General features: G+C 27.0%; 1 protein-coding gene across 1 annotated transcript in view; it reads left to right on the forward strand.

Annotated features, from left to right (window-relative positions):
- The window catches only part of LOC142329107 (uncharacterized), an 81,554-nt gene that overhangs the window by 22,568 nt on the left and 39,638 nt on the right, over positions 1-19,348 (forward strand). Inside the window, exons 5-10 of the mRNA XM_075373442.1 lie at positions 1,875-1,989; positions 5,492-5,672; positions 9,460-9,577; positions 12,848-12,989; positions 14,890-15,069; positions 18,745-18,775. Coding sequence (XP_075229557.1) covers positions 1,875-1,989; positions 5,492-5,672; positions 9,460-9,577; positions 12,848-12,989; positions 14,890-15,069; positions 18,745-18,775 — 767 coding nt within the window. The remainder of the gene's footprint in view (positions 1-1,874; positions 1,990-5,491; positions 5,673-9,459; positions 9,578-12,847; positions 12,990-14,889; positions 15,070-18,744; positions 18,776-19,348) is intronic.

Below are 19,348 nucleotides of genomic sequence, written 5' to 3' on the forward strand. Positions count from 1 at the left end.
AAAGACAAAATTTTCTTATTGATGTAAGACCTGGTGAAAACTTAATCGTTAAGACAACTTAAATGACTGCTATTTCTACAACATGAAAAATATATTTAAACAAATTAAAACTGTTTGAAAGTTGATTGGTCACCCATTATCTTATTTAATTAAATACTCCATAACAATTTTTAGTTCTTTATTTCCACATCTTGTTTTCTTTTTTTTAGTTCAATTTATTGTTGTTTTTTAATCCTATTTTTTTTTTTGGCAGTCGTGTTTTTTATTTTTATAATTGTTTTTATTATTTTATTTGCATAAAATAAATATGAATTTGCTTAATACAAGTCACGGTCATGGAATAAGTACGTTTGATGTAGAAATCTATTATTTCTTTATCCTTTCTTCTTTTGATGTAATCTATTCTAAATCAGAAAATGAAAGCATATTCTATAGCTGAGTTGAAATCCCATAGCTGTGAATGTACTCATTTATATTAAAGTATATAATTGATTACTTGTCCCACGATCATGATTTCTGATATTTGCCCATGATCTTATGTTTTTGTTTGCCTCATATCAAAAACACTCCTTTGCATACTCGGTTTATTTGCGTAATATACACCATTATTTATATGTACTATGTTATATGAGATAACAGTCTGGATTCAGTCTGTAAAGATACTGCTCAGAACTAGTTAGTACATGTCCAACATTGGAAAACATCTCTGAAAATAAAAAATTTGATGTAACAGATAATTCCCAGGTAACCAGTGCATGAATTACCGACAATTGACATCTTTTCATGGAGAAGATCCAGATTTTCAGAAATTGTATGATGTACAATTAATAATATTTTACATCATGCAATTTTTGCTAACATCTTTTAACTGATAAATCTAATAATTCTAGTACACTGTTTGAATTCTTTAAGCCAGTAATTCTTGTGTCATGTTTATAATACAGATTAATAAAATAAAATACGCCAAAAGAAATGTTGACAGGAATTTATTGTGTACTTAGTAGAAAATTCACATCATGGTTAAAGGAGAAAGTATAGTTTGCCAATTTCTTCTGGTAGTTAAGAATGATTAAAAAAAGATTTTTGATTTCAGTGAAAAAAAAAACCAAAATTATCAACAAATACGTGCTATTTCCAACAATGCTAAACATAATGGTGTACATAGGAAGCATTGATTTTATAAGACATGATTCACTTTCATTGAGAAGAATGTTTAAAAAATATCACTTATTTGAAAATTACAGGAACTTTTAACATTAATTAATCATTATAATAAATTTTAAAAAAGTAGTGGAATAAGGAAATACACATTGAAAAAGTAAATATAGTTATTTCTTTTAAATTATAGCAAATACATAAGTATGAAAGCATAATATTAGTGATAGGGGTTGGCAAGCAAAAGAAATGACAAAGAATAAATTATTACCAAAGTTTTTAATTTTTTGCAGATAAGGTTAAACAAGAAACAATGTCAATACAAGTTAATAAAGTTGTTCAATTGTTTTTCTTCTTTAATGTCAATAGACTTGATGAAAACATTCATGAATGTGTAAGAGCATTACAATTACAGAAATTGTAATAATTTTAGCCTGATGGTTGGTAGGGGTATCTTTAAAAATTTTTTTTTTTTTGAAAATTTAATTAATTTATAAGTAATGATTTAAAAAGAATAAAAAAATTAATTATCATGTCATTTTATACATTGAGCAAACAGTGTAAAGCAACTATACTAAATATGAAATAATTTCTTTAAGAGAACGTAAAAATGTAACATGCTATCATACAATTTCTATAATTTACATAATTTTATTATTTGTAGTATTTGATACTATAAAATTTTATAATTACAATTCATAATATTTGTTAATTTCAAGGAAACAATTGAAGAACATAAAAGAACATATAAACCTGAAGAAACAAGAGATGTGATAGATGCTTTTCTTCATGAAATCGAAAGGCACAAACATGAAAAGTTTACAATATACCATGGTATCAATTCTGTTCTTTCATATGTCTCTAATTTTAAATATTCCCTTACAAATGGGCACACAGAAATGGGTGTACTAATCTTTTTCTTTACATTATCTACCCCAGTTTTTCTTATGCAAGGAAATTATCTGCTGTATAAGTGACAGTAGTCACTTGTACAGCAGATAATTTGGTATTAATGGGATTTATTGTAGAGATATCAGAGTATCCACCTCATTGCTGATGGCTTTTGCATGCTGATATGTTCTATGCATTAGGTTTTGTGAAGAAGCCAGTGGAAACCACTTCACTTCTTACTCCCTCTAATTAGCTTACTGTTAAATTCTTGTTATTTTGGAAGTGCCTATGTTATTTGCATGAATGACTTGATTTGAGTTGTCTGCACCTGCACCTATTAGAGTACAGTACCTGATATACACAAAATTGACAATGTAATTATATTTAACAAGCTAATGATTAAAAGTTAAATTTTCAACTATTTTGTAATATGTACCATTTTTTCACATTAAAGAACATGTATTAAATGTCAGTACTTTACAAAGACAAGATAAAGACTGTTTATATATATATTAGCAGGAGCACTTACTTTTGTCTCTGTGACAATGTGCTACCATCATCACTCATATAATCTGTGAATATTGTTCTTGGAAAAAATTTGTAAGTACAAACTAATTTCAAAATAGAGTTTTCATAATGTATGTTATATACAGTGAAGGGGTCATTTTAATTTTTTTTTATTGGAGAATGTCCTCCCAGAAATATTTTGTCAAAAAAGGATACACTGCAATCATGGTTTACGATTTTAAATTTGAGTTGGTCCTATTTAAATTTTATAACAACTAGTATTATGGTTATTAGCTTACAAACTATCAGATAAAAAAAAATTAACTAATTGAAATATAAAAACATATTAAATATCAGACAAGAATATTTCTTGTGGAGAGAAAAAAATAGAGCTTCTATTACCAAATTAAACAAATCTCATAAAAATTAAAGAAAATATAAAACTGCCTTAATAGAAAGGAGATTTTTTCTAATTTAAAAAAGGATTTTTTTTATTGTTCAATGAATTTTTTACATAAATTTATTAGTTAATAATGTAATTGAAATATTAAATTTTTATTTTTCACCAAATATTTCATGATTTTTGTTCAATTGTTTAATGTATTTTGACAGAAGGAAGATAGTGCTAGTTCATTGATTCATTTTTTATTTTATTGAATAATACATTTTCAGAGATACTTCATCAGTAGTCATCATTATTATTGTTATAAATAATGCTATTGCAAAAGAATACAATTAATGGACAAAGTTGACAAATTAATATGGCATTTTAAAATTAAAAGAAAAGCTGGCAATGAATTGTATGTATTCATTTTTTCACTTCAATCATTTTAAGCCCTATTTGTATCCTCTTCCGTCCCATCCATATTATTTGAAATTGAACATATATATATCTACATAGATCTGTAGATATATTTTTCCATGTAGTATATTTTATCCATTCATAGACCAAGGAGAGAGATGGTCTTTTAATACATCCAGTAAGAGTAAGTGAATGATCATAGTTTGGCATCCAATAAGAATAAAATTCTTTCAATCTGTTTTTTAAAGGCTTAATAATACAAACATCTAAAGGTTGAAGGAGAGTAGTTAATCATCCTGTTACAATTACTAATTCAAAATTATTTTTTGATAGTGAATTTTTCACATTTTCAGTTAAATGTCCCCAAAAGCTGTCATGGATGAGCATAGATTTTATGTTTCACAAGCTTTTGGGTCTATGAAACCACACCGGTTTCAACAATTCATCCATTAAATGAATATCCATCCATCCATAACTGCAAAACAATTTTCCATTTTTTTTTTTTAATAATCAAACACAGTTAGTTGTTGCTTTAATTCAAGGGATTTTCTGAATTTCAATTCACAAAACGATTGTCTTTTTGAATAATCATCAAGCAATAAATCCTTTTTCTTTTGCAAATCTTGAATGCACAACTTATTGAATATTTCAGCTACTGACACAACATTTAATTTTTCAGCAATGGTAAATGAACAAAGTTTTTTTTGTTTGAAAACATAACTTTTAATCAAAAAATATTAAAAAAAAGAGAGAGGAATGTGACACATTTACAATTAATAGATAAAAAAAAAATAAATAAATAAAAGGAGTAATTTTAAAAACAAAATAAGTTAACAATTATAAACTAATCACTAAATAAAGGATTTTTTTCACTTTTGAAATCAACTGAATACTGAAAGGTAAATGAAAAGCATGAAGAAGTTAAAACTAAAAACGAATAAAACTAAAAACTACAATGTACCATACTTCCAGAAACCTGTTTTATTCTATGTACTTTGTTACAGAAAAAAGAACTAATAATGGACACATAACAATATTAACCCCTGTTATTATTCTTCCTCTAAATCAATACTTAAATTTTAAAAAAATTTTTGAAAAATTAAGAAGATATTTTTTGTTACTCCAGACCATTGGAGTTGGATGGCCAAAAAGATTTTATGAAGAACCTGTTGGTTTGAAGACCTATTTATGTAGAAAATATAGATTTAAAAAACTCCCTTTACACCTTTTCTCAAGCATTTCAAAGGTAAATAAGTAAAAATATATAGTCATTTTTCGGGGAGGGGGTGAATATTAAATAAAAATTTTTGGCAATTTGTGATCTTGATATAAAAAGAAAACTTTTGTAAGAAATTTTTTTTTTGCTATACCACCCAAATAAAAATTTGAAATTTTATTTTATTAAAACACCCTCACCCCTTTTCCAGTTTTTGCAAAAATTTAATAAATTTTCCCTCAAACAGGATTCAGAGTTACAATATAAGCCAACATAAATATGTACAAACGTCCATCTGACAAAAATAGATTTTTTGGACCTGGGAGCATTGGAATAAAAAATTTTTCATAAATTATTTACAGTTTACTTAAATGTACCTTTTTGTTAATTTTTTTTTAATGTATCCTTAAGGTCAAAACTTAAAACAAGACCTTCTTTTACTGATCTACATATTTCCCATTAAAGCTATAGCAGCAATAACTTTATAGCTGGGAAAGTAATGTAAGTATTTTTAATTTCAAAATTTGTCATGATTTGGATATGTTTACATAATATTTAATAAAACATGTCCTATGAATATACCAAAATAATGCTTTAACAGAATTATTGTGCGTTTTATATATATATATAAAACATGCTTGCACATGCATAAACATAATTTGACCTTTTAAAATGTAGTAACTAAATGACTGTAGGTGACTTGTCAGGAGTCATGAATCACATCTGAAAATAGATTGTAGCAGTTCTCAAGAAAATGGTTTCCAGACATATAAAGAATAGTTAGAATTGAAATGGTTCCCTGCCATCCTCACCTATGTAATAACATTAGTATTTTCAAAAAAATAATTTCTTAATGTATTCAAATTCTTTTTGTTTTATTTATATTAACAAATGCTAATTTTTCTTTCTTATTTTTTCAGAAAACCAACTGGTTGTGTTACTTCTTGATATGTTTATGGCTGGTGCAGAAACCACCAGCAGTACACTATCATTCGCAGTCCTTTATATGTTACATTATCCTGATGTACAAAAACATGCGCAATCTGAACTAGATATAACGGTTGGCAAAGGAAATCAACCCGTAATGCAACATCTTTCAAGGTTTTTAGTATTATTCATTATGAAATCTAAATAAAATATGTTTAATTGTTAGATAAGTGGTTAGTTAAAGGCAGGCAGTGGTTCCCAAACTATGCCCATGGACACCTTTTTATAGCAAAAACCTGACCATGAATCCCGAAGTGAAATAACTACATAACTGTGTAATAGAAAAATTACAAGTTTAACTTTGATGTCTTGAATGGTAAATGGTGATGTATTTATGCAAAAATAACTTATTAAATAAGTATTATAACTTATTATATATAAGTTATATATTATAACTTATTAATAAGTATTATATATGCAAATTATAACTTTTGTTTTAAAATATAAAATCATATTTATTTTTTTTGAGTGAGATGGGTGAACCTGATGGGATGATATGAGATTATGTTTAGCTCTATGTTTGTGATAACAGTCATAAGTCTCCACGAGCTCTAATTTCCAATCGATTTCTTTTTTTTGTGATGAGGATCATAATTGCACTAAATCCACGTTCTTCTAAATAGTAAGGTAGGAAAACAATTGACAGCTTCTGTATTGCGACCCATAATGTAGGATGTAAAGTTATCTGTTTTTGTAACCAGAATTTGTGGTATCCTTGTTCAAACATTGATTTCAGCTTCTCATTTGTGAATAATTCAATAAGTCCCTCTAGTATTAATATGGATTCATCTGAGTTTGTGGATCTACTTGCAAAAGGATTTAGCATCCAATTGGAGATAACCAAGTGAAGAATGTCTTAAAATTTCTGGCTGGAGTCAGAATGAAGACCGTTAAGTTTTGATAATAAGTAAGCAAATCTTCATCTTGTTTTTTGCAATTTTGAAAAATTTGGAAACTGAAAGCATTCTCCTCTCCCCTAGTTTTGTTTGTATAGAAAATGTTTTACAACAAACGCAGATATTATACCTTTAGTTTTAATTAAATTTAATTGATGACTTATAGCTTCAAATTGGTTTTGTTAAATCTGGCAAATAAGGCAGTCATATAAGCTATGTAATTTTTCAAATTAATTAAATTGAGCTATATATGTAATTTTCAGGAATTCCAACAATGAATCAAAAAGTGTATAAAATCTATCCAAACATGCACTTTTAGATAACCAGCAAACTTTCGTGGTAAGTAGTAAGTAAATGACTGTAATCTTCATTATTTTCCAAACAAAGTTGAGTAAATAATCTCTCATTTAAGGCATTCCTTTTGATTTTATTAACTGCTCTAATGACATAATCTGGTGAGCCATGCAAGCGTTCACTAATATTTTTGGCTAAACATTTTTTTTTGACTAAATGTTGTTGATAAATGGCATAATGTACAGATAATACATTTGGTATAAATTGTTTTAAGTATGCCAGAAAGCCTTGATCTTGTCCTACCATTGTCAGAGCACTGTCACTAGCAAAGGAGAGGATATTACTCAAGGGTATAGCTTTTACATAGAATAAGTTGTTGAATTCATTAAATATTGTTTCACCTTTCATATCAAGTTTCCAAATATTTGGCGGATAACAATTCTTTGGAAATTTTTTCTTCTTTCACAAATCTCACATAAGCTAAAAGTAAAGTTTCATTTCCTGGCAAAGTTGACTTGTAAAGCTGTATAGGGAATTCAGTTATTAGACTTATATAAAGAAATTTTTACACACTGAGCCATTTCATCAATCCTTCTTTGTACTATATTATTGCTCAGTGGAATTCTTTTTAAAACATCAAAAGCTGGTTTATACAGCACAGTGCATATTACCTCATTTACAGCTGGTAGAATAAGTTCTTCACCGATGGTGTGCGGCTTTCTGGACTTTGCAATCAGTAAAGAAATATTACAAAAAGCACGCAGTCCATCGTCATCTCACTCAGATGTTGTCGCAATGATTGTGTTTTCAAATATTTTTCTTTTACTGTTTCAAAGAAAATTAAATTTTTTTTTTTGTCGCTATAGACTTTTGTCTAATGTTCCTTATGCTTAAAAGGTTTCATTGATTTGTTTGATAATGTTTTATCGCATAGAAGGCACATAGGTAAAGTACTATTTCCTGATAATGGAATATAGCCATATTTTAAATATTCAATACTATATTGTCTGCATTTTTTCTTCGGCTCACTTATACTCTTATCTGTAAAAAAAGGACACAAATTTAAGATACAAGAAAATAAAAGAAATTATTTCTTTGCAAAAAACCACTATTTATTAATTTTTTGTTTTATTTTGAAAATGAGATTCTATTTGTGTTCAAGCCTGCAAAGATATATAGATAGATGGCTGTGGTCGGCTCGACTCCCACCATACAATATTTGTCATTACTGTTATTTTATGTACCCATCTATAATATTTTACTCAGGACATAAAAATTGCTACCAATTTATTTTAACTTTTATAATAATGAAAATGGGTTACAATTATTTTACTTTATATTAAACCTTTCACGAACCCCCTGATGTTGTCCACACACCCCCACATTAATTTTAATTTGCCACAGACCCCCTCAGCAGTCAAAGGACCCCAAGGGGTCCATAGGAACCAGTTTGGGAATCTACGGTTTATGCAAACATGTTTTAATGAGTCTGTATTACTCACTTCATAGTGTAATTATAATAATTAATTATTGACAATATGTTCACAGGACTCTCAGTTAGCTAGCCATTTGTGGTAGCCAACTCCCAATCCACTAACAACAGTAACAGATTAATAAAATGTTTATTATCAGTAACTTTTAGAAAATTTATTTATAGAATTTCCTTCTAAACAACTTTTTAAATTTGAAATGTAGATTTTCTCATCTTGTTTATTTCTGGCTGCTTACAATAATGCAAAGTTCAATAAAAAAGTATATATGATAGGAAGTATGTTCTTGTCTATGTTAATCAATAAACTAATGAAATTATTCAGCATTATTGAAAACCATAAGTGTAGCCTTTAAATTTCATTACATATGTAATTCAAGTTTCATTGAGTTTTTCAACTGAAATATCTGCAATGACATGTCCAAGATTATCCAGCATCCTTTTGTAAATCTCAAACACAAGTTCATTTTCTTTAAAAAAAGTAAGCATTATTAGTTAAAATTTAACATACAGACTAACACTTTTAATTTGTATATTTTTTAATAATGATTTTACACTGATATGTATATTTCTTGAAAGTTTTACTTTTGGTGAATATTATCTCTTTCTATATTAATATAGAATTATCTGTTAGTTTAGTATGTTTTTATTACATATACATATTTGTAATTTATTTTTATTTTTTTATTCTCTATATTTTTTTTGCATTTCTCCAGAACCCTGTTTCAAATTCAATAAAATATTTTATTTTTAGCAGGATTTTGATTCACCTATTATCGTGTAATTTGATAGTTTCGGGGTTCAACTCTCAGAAATGTTGTTCACCCTAAAGATCACTATTTCTTTCCATTTTGAGGTTGGACAAAAGAAAATTCAAATTGGGTTTTCAGTCTGTTATAAAGCAGAATAATTTTAAAATAAAAAAATTTAAGTCACCTTATTTACATCAAAACAATATATTAAAAACCAAAGTGATCCCAGGATAAGATTAAACTGCCTCACAACATTATCACATTTATAACATTTTTGCTATTGTTTCATTAGTTTTATATAACATATTAAATTGTAGCTAAAAAATAAAAATAAACTATTTTAGACAATTTTCTTGTTAACAAGAACACATAATTTTCTACAGTGTTTTAAGACTTTTTTTAATAATATGTACGTAAATAATCTGTAATTTATAATAGTATTATATTAAATTTGTATTATTCTGTTAAAGATTAAGTTACATTGAAGCTATAATAATGGAAGTTCAAAGAATTTGTAACATTGCACCTATAACTGCTGCACATCGAGCAAAATCTGACACTAAAGTATCTGGATATATTATTCCAAAGGTAATGAAAAGATGTTATTTTTTTTCTTTTATATTCATTGTCTCCAGATTTTTCATGCTTCTACAAGAAGGACCTGACAAAAACAAGTTGAATAAGAATTATTACACTTAAATTTTTGAACAATTTTTGTCTCAGACTTCCTTTTAAAACCACATTATAAGGAGTATTTTAGATAAAATTAAAAAAAAAAATTTCTCAGCAATAAATTTTGTAGCTTAGGTATTTTAACAGTGAAATTTTTTAATATATTTTGCACATTAATGTAAAACACACTATTTATTTGTATGCATTTATACAGAATGTATCACAAAATTCTCCTAGAACTATTCTATTCTTGAAAATAATGAAAAAGTTCATATAAATATATGTCCTAAAATGCTTTGCTAGTGAAAAATTTAGCTCAGGTTTCAGCTACCCTGGTGAAATTAGGTTGTACTGAAATTTTTAGGACATTAATTAATGGGTAGAATTAATGATTTTTCATGGGTTTTGACCTGAAAAATCAAATAAAATAGGTCCCAGAACCGTATCTGCAGTAGCTCTTGATAAATCTGGGGTCAAGACCAAAAATTAGGGTAAAAAACCTTGATTTTTATGTTTGATGTACAATAACTTTGTTAAATGGATGATAAACATATAAAACCTTTAAACAAAACTACTAGAGAATTTAATTCTAAAATAGTTCATTGTTTTGGGAGGACTTTCATGGTTTTAAGTATAATATTCTATTATTTAAAAAATTCAAACTTTAAAGAAATGAGAAAATGTACTATAAATAAAATATACTATAATAAATAAAATGTACTATAAATAAAAAAAAAAACTATTTTATCTTTCCTTAAAATATGGTAGGCCTACAAAAAATGCTTCCTCTATGAAAACAAACCATTAGAAAAAATAGAAAGGTCAGACACTTTTGTGTCTTGATAACAATAAGAAAAGGAGCAGAATAGAAAGAATATTTTTTTAAAAAATGTTTAGAAACAAAACAGTGTGACTGTTACAAAGTGTGAAGTAGATCCTTGGAACCCGTTTAATTTTTTACTCATAAGTTAACTAAATTTTCATGTAAAAGTACTTTGAATGTCTTCAGATCTAACAGACAGACAATATGACTTTTTGTTTCCATTTTAAATAGTTGGAACAACTTATAATAGGACTAAGTTAACAATAAATATTTATTTTTAAAAAAATTACAGTTGAATTGAGAACTTTCTCCTTTATTGAAATCAGTTAAAACAGCAATTATTCATTCTGCCATACAGTTTAATAAATTAAAATAAACTTTATATGGCATTGATTGATATAGTCATTAGACACTAATATAATAATATACCTTAATTCCTACTCTTCAGTTTCCAGAATTCTATTTCCTAATACATTGTAGATATTGCAGAAGACTTATCAGTTTCTACGTGGGGTACAGTCTTTAATAATACTCAGGACCAAATTTCTTATTTAGAAACTCATGTGTTTTTTATTTTGTTTTTACTCATACATTATACTGTTATGTAAACTATTGTTCATTTACAGTTATTACTATTATTTTTAAATCATATTAAAATTATGATTCTATGTTTAATTTTGAATATTTTTTCATTAAAAATAACTGCGGTATTAAATAACTCCAATTTTTAAAATGCTTTAAATATTGGAGTATTCTTTTTTATTAACTGCTGAGTGTGAATTTGAATGTTATGCACTCTATACATGCAATATTTCTTGTTACATTTATATATGAGTATCTCTCTATAATAATTATTATTATTTGTGTTTTAAAAGAAAATAAATTCATTTTTATAGAACTCTATGGGCATTTTTGGAAATATATGGTTTCTTAGGAAATTAATACAAATTACTATATATATTTTATATCAAGTGATTGATATTTCTGTTCTATGCTAATCTTCTCACCTGAACATATTTACTACATTGTACATCAGTACTGTTTTATAAAATACAATGTCTTGATGTATGACTCATTAACCTAATTCATCTTCCTCATAAGATTCTCAGACAAATTTTTCTCTTCTCTTATTCATTTTGAATTTATCGACAAAAGTTCATTTGAACTTTATCAACTCAGATGATTTCCAGCATCTTCCTATATATCATACTTCAAAGACTTCTTTCTATTCTTGGTCATTAATAGTTTTCCTCTTGTCAATATTTCAATACCATAATACTCCACAGATATTTTATAAAATTTCGTTGTAATGCTTTGATTTTTGTTTGCTAATAAAAATGTCTGTTCTCCTTGGAAGCTTACCTAAGGTTCTGCCAATCTGCTTTTAATGCCTTCCTTACTTTAACCTTTAAAATTTTACTACAAAAAAAAATAAAATTCTGTAACTTCTAATATAATATTTAATTCATCATTATACTTCTTTCCATACATGTATATAATTTTTGTTTAATATTGTTTATTTATTTTCAAATTAAATTTCTTTCCCAGAAATAATCAGTCACATTCAAAATTTTTTTTAAATTCGTTTTTGGTTGCACAAAAAAGAAAGCAATATAATGAAATATAACAAGTTTATTTTACCTCCTTGAAGATAAAATTGTGCATACCAAAAATCAAGATCCTGCACTGTCTTTTGAATATACAAATTGAAAAAACAAAAGGATTGTCTTACCTTTTAAATTAGGCTTGCATTTTTTGCCCTCCAATTTCAAAGTGTAAGTTAATAAATTGTAAATAATGTTTCATTCTAGTTTATTTTGTTAGCCTAAATAGTTTATTTCGTTTTATAATCATGGCTTCTCCAGACCTACAAATGCCATATAAACCTTAGTCTTCTTATGCTTGCTTTTCAAGATTAATCCAAGAGCGAAATGGCCTCCCTTGTACCCTTGCCCTTTCTGAAAACCAACCGCTCTTCATCTGCTACTTTTAACATTTTATCATCATCTGTAATCTAACTATGTATTTTTGTATGTGTTATTAAGACACAGTAATCTGTGCTTCTTACATTAATTATTCCTGCTTTTAGTAGTTATCAATAATTACCTTTTTTTAATGTGAGAACACTTTTCCTGTCATATAAATTACATTTACAAATATATACAAACTAATCTGTACAGTTTTATTTAGTCCTACTTTTGAATACTGAATTTTTTTGCTGCTTCATCTTATTTATTCACACTATGTTTTATGTGATTTGTGCTTCAGGGTGTATTTTACTTAACAATGATTTGGCACTATATGTTATGCTTAAAAACAAAATTAACCAAGTTTACTTCTGTATTTTCTTTCCTTTTTTTTAGGATACAACAGTTTTAGCTAGCATCTATAGTGTTCATATGGATAATGAACACTGGGGTGATCCAGAAAATTTTCGTCCAGAAAGATTTATTAACAATGAAGGAAAAATTATTCAAGATGAGTGGTTTATACCGTTCTCTTTAGGTAATGTATTACCTAAACAACAACAAAAAGATAATATTCTAATCATTAAATTAACTTATGGACATGACATGACATATTTTACAATTTAAACATTAGATACTGGTATTTTTTAAGAATATTATATTTTAAGTTAGACTAAACAATCTTTTGAGGGAAAAAATAAGTAAAATCAACTTAAAAAACCAAACTGAAGCCAGCCCAAATTAGAGGTCTGTAAGTTGTAGGGCATATTTGTTTTTAATTTGGTTTCAACTACAAAATGTCAAAATTTAAACAGTTAAAAAAGTACTTATTATTTTTTAGTTTTAGTGTTTTTAAGTTGATTTTATATTTTAGGAATTTTGATTTATTTAATATTTGTCAATTTGTACTAAAATTTATATAAGCCTACAAAAAAAGGGGATAGAAGATTAAAGAGGAATAAAAGGCCTGATGAAAAAGTAATGTCTGGAATAAAAGATAAGAATTTACATCTTGATAAAAGAAGGAATACCTAGAAGTGGCCAGAAGTTGTCTTTTTCACTCAGCAGTAACTGAATGTGAGCTAACACTCTAGAATGTATAGAGTTTTTTGAAAACAAAAAAAAACCTTAAGTTTATACACATACATTCATATAAAATACAAAGTGACAAATATTTTTATTTTTATTTCTAATATTATGTTGTAATCTGTTTAACTAGTGAACAGTAAGCAACCTCATCATGGCCCAATGAGATGAGGATGATCTGTGTGATATGTAATTGAGGTGTATATTTTCATACTCAGGTTGACCATTTCTGATACATATGGTTAACTGAACCCCAACCTCGGCCTTTCATCCAGAGGTCCCAGGTTCAAATCCTGGTCAGGCATGGCATTTTCACATGCTACAAAAATTGTCATTCATCACATCCTCTGAAGTGACTACCTAACTGTAGTCCTGGAGGTTAAAATAAAATCCACTTAAGTACACTGGTATCCACTATCTAGTATTCAAATCCATATAAAAGCAACTAACTTTTACTAGGATTTGAACCTCAGAACCTTAACTTCAAAAATCTGTTAAGAACTGATTTGTGAAGACTAATCGGTCTTCACAAAGACTAATCTTTGTGAAGATTAGTAAAGTTTGCTTAGTAATTGCTTAGTTGCTTTAAAGTTAATTACTAAGCAACTCTGGTGGGATATGATTTTCTTTTTCTTTTTTTTTTGACTGAAGGTTTAAATCTCTTTAAATATATTTTCATCAATTCAGGGAAATTGATGAAATTTTCTTTAAGTTTCATAAAAATACTTGAAAATATCAGTAATATCAGGCTTTAAATCAATAAGGCTTAAATACTATCAGACTTTAAATACAATGCTGCAGCAATACAATATTAAGGTAGCAGTCTGACAAAAAAATTTTTTTATGGAACCACAAACTAAAAAAAAATCATCAAAATTATTAAAATTGGGTTGAACTCATAAAAAGAAAAAAAACATGGGTTAAATTGAGGACCTCCACTTCTTTTTTGAAGAATTCTAGAAAATATATTTAAAAATGTTCCCTCCTGAGCAGAAATATATACGTAGTACATAGATTCCCAACAGAAAGTGAAACATTAATTTGATGTGTTAGTTTACATAACCTACTTTTTTCATCGAGACAGTTGTAAATTATATGAGGTATATGCAGTAATATTTGGATTTTTTTTTAAACAATGATTTTCATTATGCAGTCAGTCTCTGAGTAGAACAAAATGAACAATCACAATCATTTCCATTTTATGGCCAGTATGCTGTTACCAGCGTAAGCCTGGTTCCAGAGTAAGCCAGGCTTACTCTGGAAAGCCTTAGTGGGATACTTTTTCTTCCCGGAAATGAGTATACATTTGTCATATTATTTTTTAAAATTAATAATCAATTGAACTGTTTCAGGTAAAAGGCGATGTTTGGGAGAGACTTTAGCAAGAGGAAGTTTGTTTTTATTTTTTAGCACTATTTTACACAATTTTATTATTTCATCACCACCTGCTGAACCTCTTCCCTCACTCGAACAAATTGATGGAGCAACACTTTGTCCTTTACCATTTTATGCCGTTTTTACACCACGATTTTAATTAAATTTTAGCTTCTCTTTTTAAAATAATTCAACGAAATGTTAAAGTATTTATGAGTATTAATGTTTATAATTTTATGAGAATAATCTAATAATAAAATAATTACAATTTAACTTTATGGCATGTTAATATTTTTTGTTTGCTATATTAAAACATATTATCAACATATTTATATTAACATATTTTTTGGAATATCTCTTAATTTTAATTTGTTGAGTTTGTAAAGCAATTCAGCCTTTGATAAAATCTTTTCAAGAACTGAACTGATAAATAAACAATTAGAATTTGTAACAAGATAAAAATTATTTTTTATGTACATGTTTCTACGTAAAATACAGGACAAAAACATTACCTGAAGTACGTGTTGACTGTTGAATGAATTGTTTTTTGTTAATTAACAGCAAAAGCTGCCTAAGCAAGTGTAAAACATGCAGAAGTAAGTATTTCTAACTGTTTTATTTAATTTTTTAAGTCAAATTTACCCATCATTTTCATGTTCTGGAAGGAAAATAATTCATTGTTAAGTGAAAATTTAGTTAACACATCTGTGGTTTTTCATCATTTTTATAATTATAAATGATTATAATGATTTTTATAATATTTGATTGATTAATTTACCCCCTAATTTTGGGAAGGGTTCTTTTTTTGAAGTAACTTTAAGTTATCTTGATTTTATTTATTTTTGTTACAAAAAGACGTTAAAAAACTATTATTTTTACATTAAAAATAAAATACAATAATCTCCTCAATATATTTTTTTATAGAGCTCAATATTATTGTACAAAATACAATGAGATTTTAACTGTCAGAAGAAGTACAACCTAACATTTAAAAGTATTAAGTGATAAAAAGTTTGTTGAATGATAAAATTGTATAATAAAAGTACACAGCAAAATCAATACAAAAATTACATTAATGCATTTTTATAGAGGTCAGTATCATGGATATATATAATTTGGTTTACATTAAAGTTATATGTAAAATGTACAGTAGGATTAACACAGATGAAGTTATATATCTTAAAAAGCATTGAAAAGGTGTTAGAGATTTGTGTCTTTGAAAATAGTTTTTTGAACTCACTAAGTTTTACATTAAAAAAAATCAATCAGCCCAGCCTTTGAAATCTAGACAGAAGCTTGTTCTAAAAATACTGGTTTTTTAATATTGGTGGAATGTTTTTTTCAATTAACTTTCCTACTACATAATTACCCATTTCATATTTAGTACAAGTATAGATGCAATTGCACTATTCTTGCAGTTAAACAGTGTTTAAAAATGGTTAAGTTGAGTATAATGAATCATCCACCAGAGTCGTTTTTATCTTCTTCATCCTCCCATTTTCTAAAATTAATTTTGGATTGTGTATAGCTCTAACTCTGCTAACTTTTTCAAACACCTCTACTATGAATTCCACTTAATTACTTTCTCTATCACATTACCAATAAATAACCTCTCTCTTGATTTCTTTCTTTCAGTGAAGATTATTTGAATAAGTATGTGAGTTATAGTTTATAGATTCTGTATTGGAGAATTAAGAGGAGAGTGGAAGAAGTGTTAGGAGAAGACCGATTTGGTTTCAGGAAAAGTATAGGGACAAAGGAAGCAATTTTAGCGCTCAAATTAATAGTAGAAGGAAAATTAAAGAAAAACATACGAACATACATGGCATTTATAGACTTAGAAAAGGTATTTGATAACGTAGACTGGAATAAAATGTTCGGCATTTTAAAAAGTTTAGGGTTCAAGTATAGAGATAGAAGAACAATTGCTAACATTTACAGGAACCAAACTGCAGCAATAATAATTGAAGAGCATAACAGAAAGAAGAAATAAAAAATGAGTCCAACAAAGATGTTTCCTGTTCCTGTTACTTTTTAATATTTACGTAGAACTAGCAGATAATGATATTAAAGAACAATTTAGATCCAGAACAATAGTGCAAAGTGAAAAGATAAAGATGCTACGATTTGCTGATGATATAGTAATTCTAGCCAAGAATAAAAAAGATTTAGAAGAAAAAATGAATGGCATGGATGAAGTACTTCACAAGAATTACCACATGAAAATAAAAAAGAACAAAATGAAAGTAATGAAATGTCGTTGAAATAAAGTAGATGGACCACTGAATATATAAATAGCATGAGAAAAGACTATGGAGGTAGAAGAATCTTCTTATTTGGGAAGTAGAATTGCTAAAGATGGACAAATCAGGAGCAATATAAAATGCTGAATAGCACAGGTAAAACAAGCTTTTAGTCAGAAATATAGTTTGCTTACATCAAAAATTAATTTAAACATCAGGAAAGCATTTTTGAAAGTATACGTTTGGAGCGTAGCTTTATATGGAAGTGAAACTTGGATGATCAGAATACCTGAGAAGAAAAGATTAGAAGCTTTTGAAATGTGTTGCTGTAAGAGAATGTTAAAAATCAGATGAATAGATGTTGCGGCAAATTGATGAAGAAAGAAGCATTTGGAAAAATATAGCAAAAAGAAAGGAGAGACTTCTATGCCACATCTTAAGCCATCCTGGATAGTTGCTTTGATATTGACAGGTAGATGGGAGAAATTGTGCAGACAGGCAACATTTGGAATATGTAAAACAAATTGTTAGGGATGTAGGATGTAGCCAAGGGATGTACCGAAATGAAACGACTGGCATTAGATAGGGAATCTTGGAGAGCTGCATCAAACCAGTCAAATGACTGAAGACAAAAAAAAGTTTATGCACTAATTTGATTTTTGCACTGTTTACATATCGCAACACAATATGTACATATGGTGCATTGATTATTGTTTGTATATTATTGAATAGTTGTCAACTTCTTTTTTACAAAATCTTGAATTTTAAACAATAAATATATTTAAATAAATAAGTAACATGTTATATATCTTTTAAATAAAAAATTAACATGTTTACACTGGATTTTCCTACAATTTTAAAGGAGATGCCTCAATCAACATTACCATCTAAAACATGACTGACAAAAGTTTTGCATACAGTTCAGAAATTTGTCTTACAATTTGTTCAGAAATTTACATGCAATCAATGAGATTTGTCAACTATTAAGATTTAACATTACTGTGTATATAAGATAAATACAATAGTATTTGATACATATATAATTATATCAAATAGGTAGTAGGTAGTAACACTACCTATCGAGCTTTTTTGTAAAAATATATTAAATAAAAAAAAAAAAAAAAAAAACATTAAGAATATTTAATGTTACACCTGTTCTTAAAATAAAATAAATGTGCTTCATTCTGATGTTGAGCATACTAAATATATTTTTGAATTCTCAACGAGAACATCAAGAATGATCAACACAGAGCAAATCATACCTGCTGTAAAAAAATGTCCACTATTACAATTTTTTTAAATTTGTAGTTCATGTGTGTATGTGAACATTACAAAGTTAAGTGAAAAAGATCTGCCAAATTTAGGTCATAGGACATATAATTTTTTTTAATAACTGATGATATAGAATCCCCCATCATTATTTATTGCTTCTGCATGATTTGTAGATTAGATTTTGTGGAAACTGGTTAGTGGGGAAAGTACTAACAGAGCAGGAGTAAGTAGTCTAAAAGGTATATAAGAAAGAGAGAAAAGACAATCTCTTCTCATAGTGAAAGTGAAAGTGTGTGTGAAATATCAATTTTATTCCAGCAAGATCAAGGAAACATTGTCCATCCATCAGGTAATTTTAAATGCTATAAAACCTTTTTTTTTACCATTCATAAAATTATATTAATAAAATAGAACAATACATTTTTTTAACATCATATAATTATATTTTTTTATAAAAAAGAATAATAAAAAAATACAATACAAAAAGAAAATAACTAATATAAAAAAGGCAGTAAAAATTATTTATAAGTAAAATTAAAATATAATAATAATAAATAAATAAAATAGTTGGGCAGAAACTATGAAAAATTAGCTATAATTTTTTTCACTTTAATATTTATTTTCTAAACTGTTTTGTACAAACAAGCAAAGTTGAATAAACAATTAAGTCATAAGAAATGCTCAATAATTTTATATTTTGTATTTGTACACGAATTTTCATGTTAATCTCTACCCAAAAATAAAAGAAAACACTATTTTAATTGAGTTAAAATAAACAGTCACTTTGGTGTAATAATTTTCACAAAAATTATTTTATTTTATTCATTTAATTGTTTATTATTATAAAATTTTAGTTATTATTAGAGTACTGAATTTGCTTAAGTTCAGAACGGAAAATCCACAACTAATACTATGTTACAAA

The sequence above is a fragment of the Lycorma delicatula genome, chromosome 8, assembly GCF_047948215.1.
Source record: "Lycorma delicatula isolate Av1 chromosome 8, ASM4794821v1, whole genome shotgun sequence".
In the NCBI taxonomy this organism is placed as follows: Eukaryota; Metazoa; Arthropoda; class Insecta; order Hemiptera; family Fulgoridae; genus Lycorma; species Lycorma delicatula.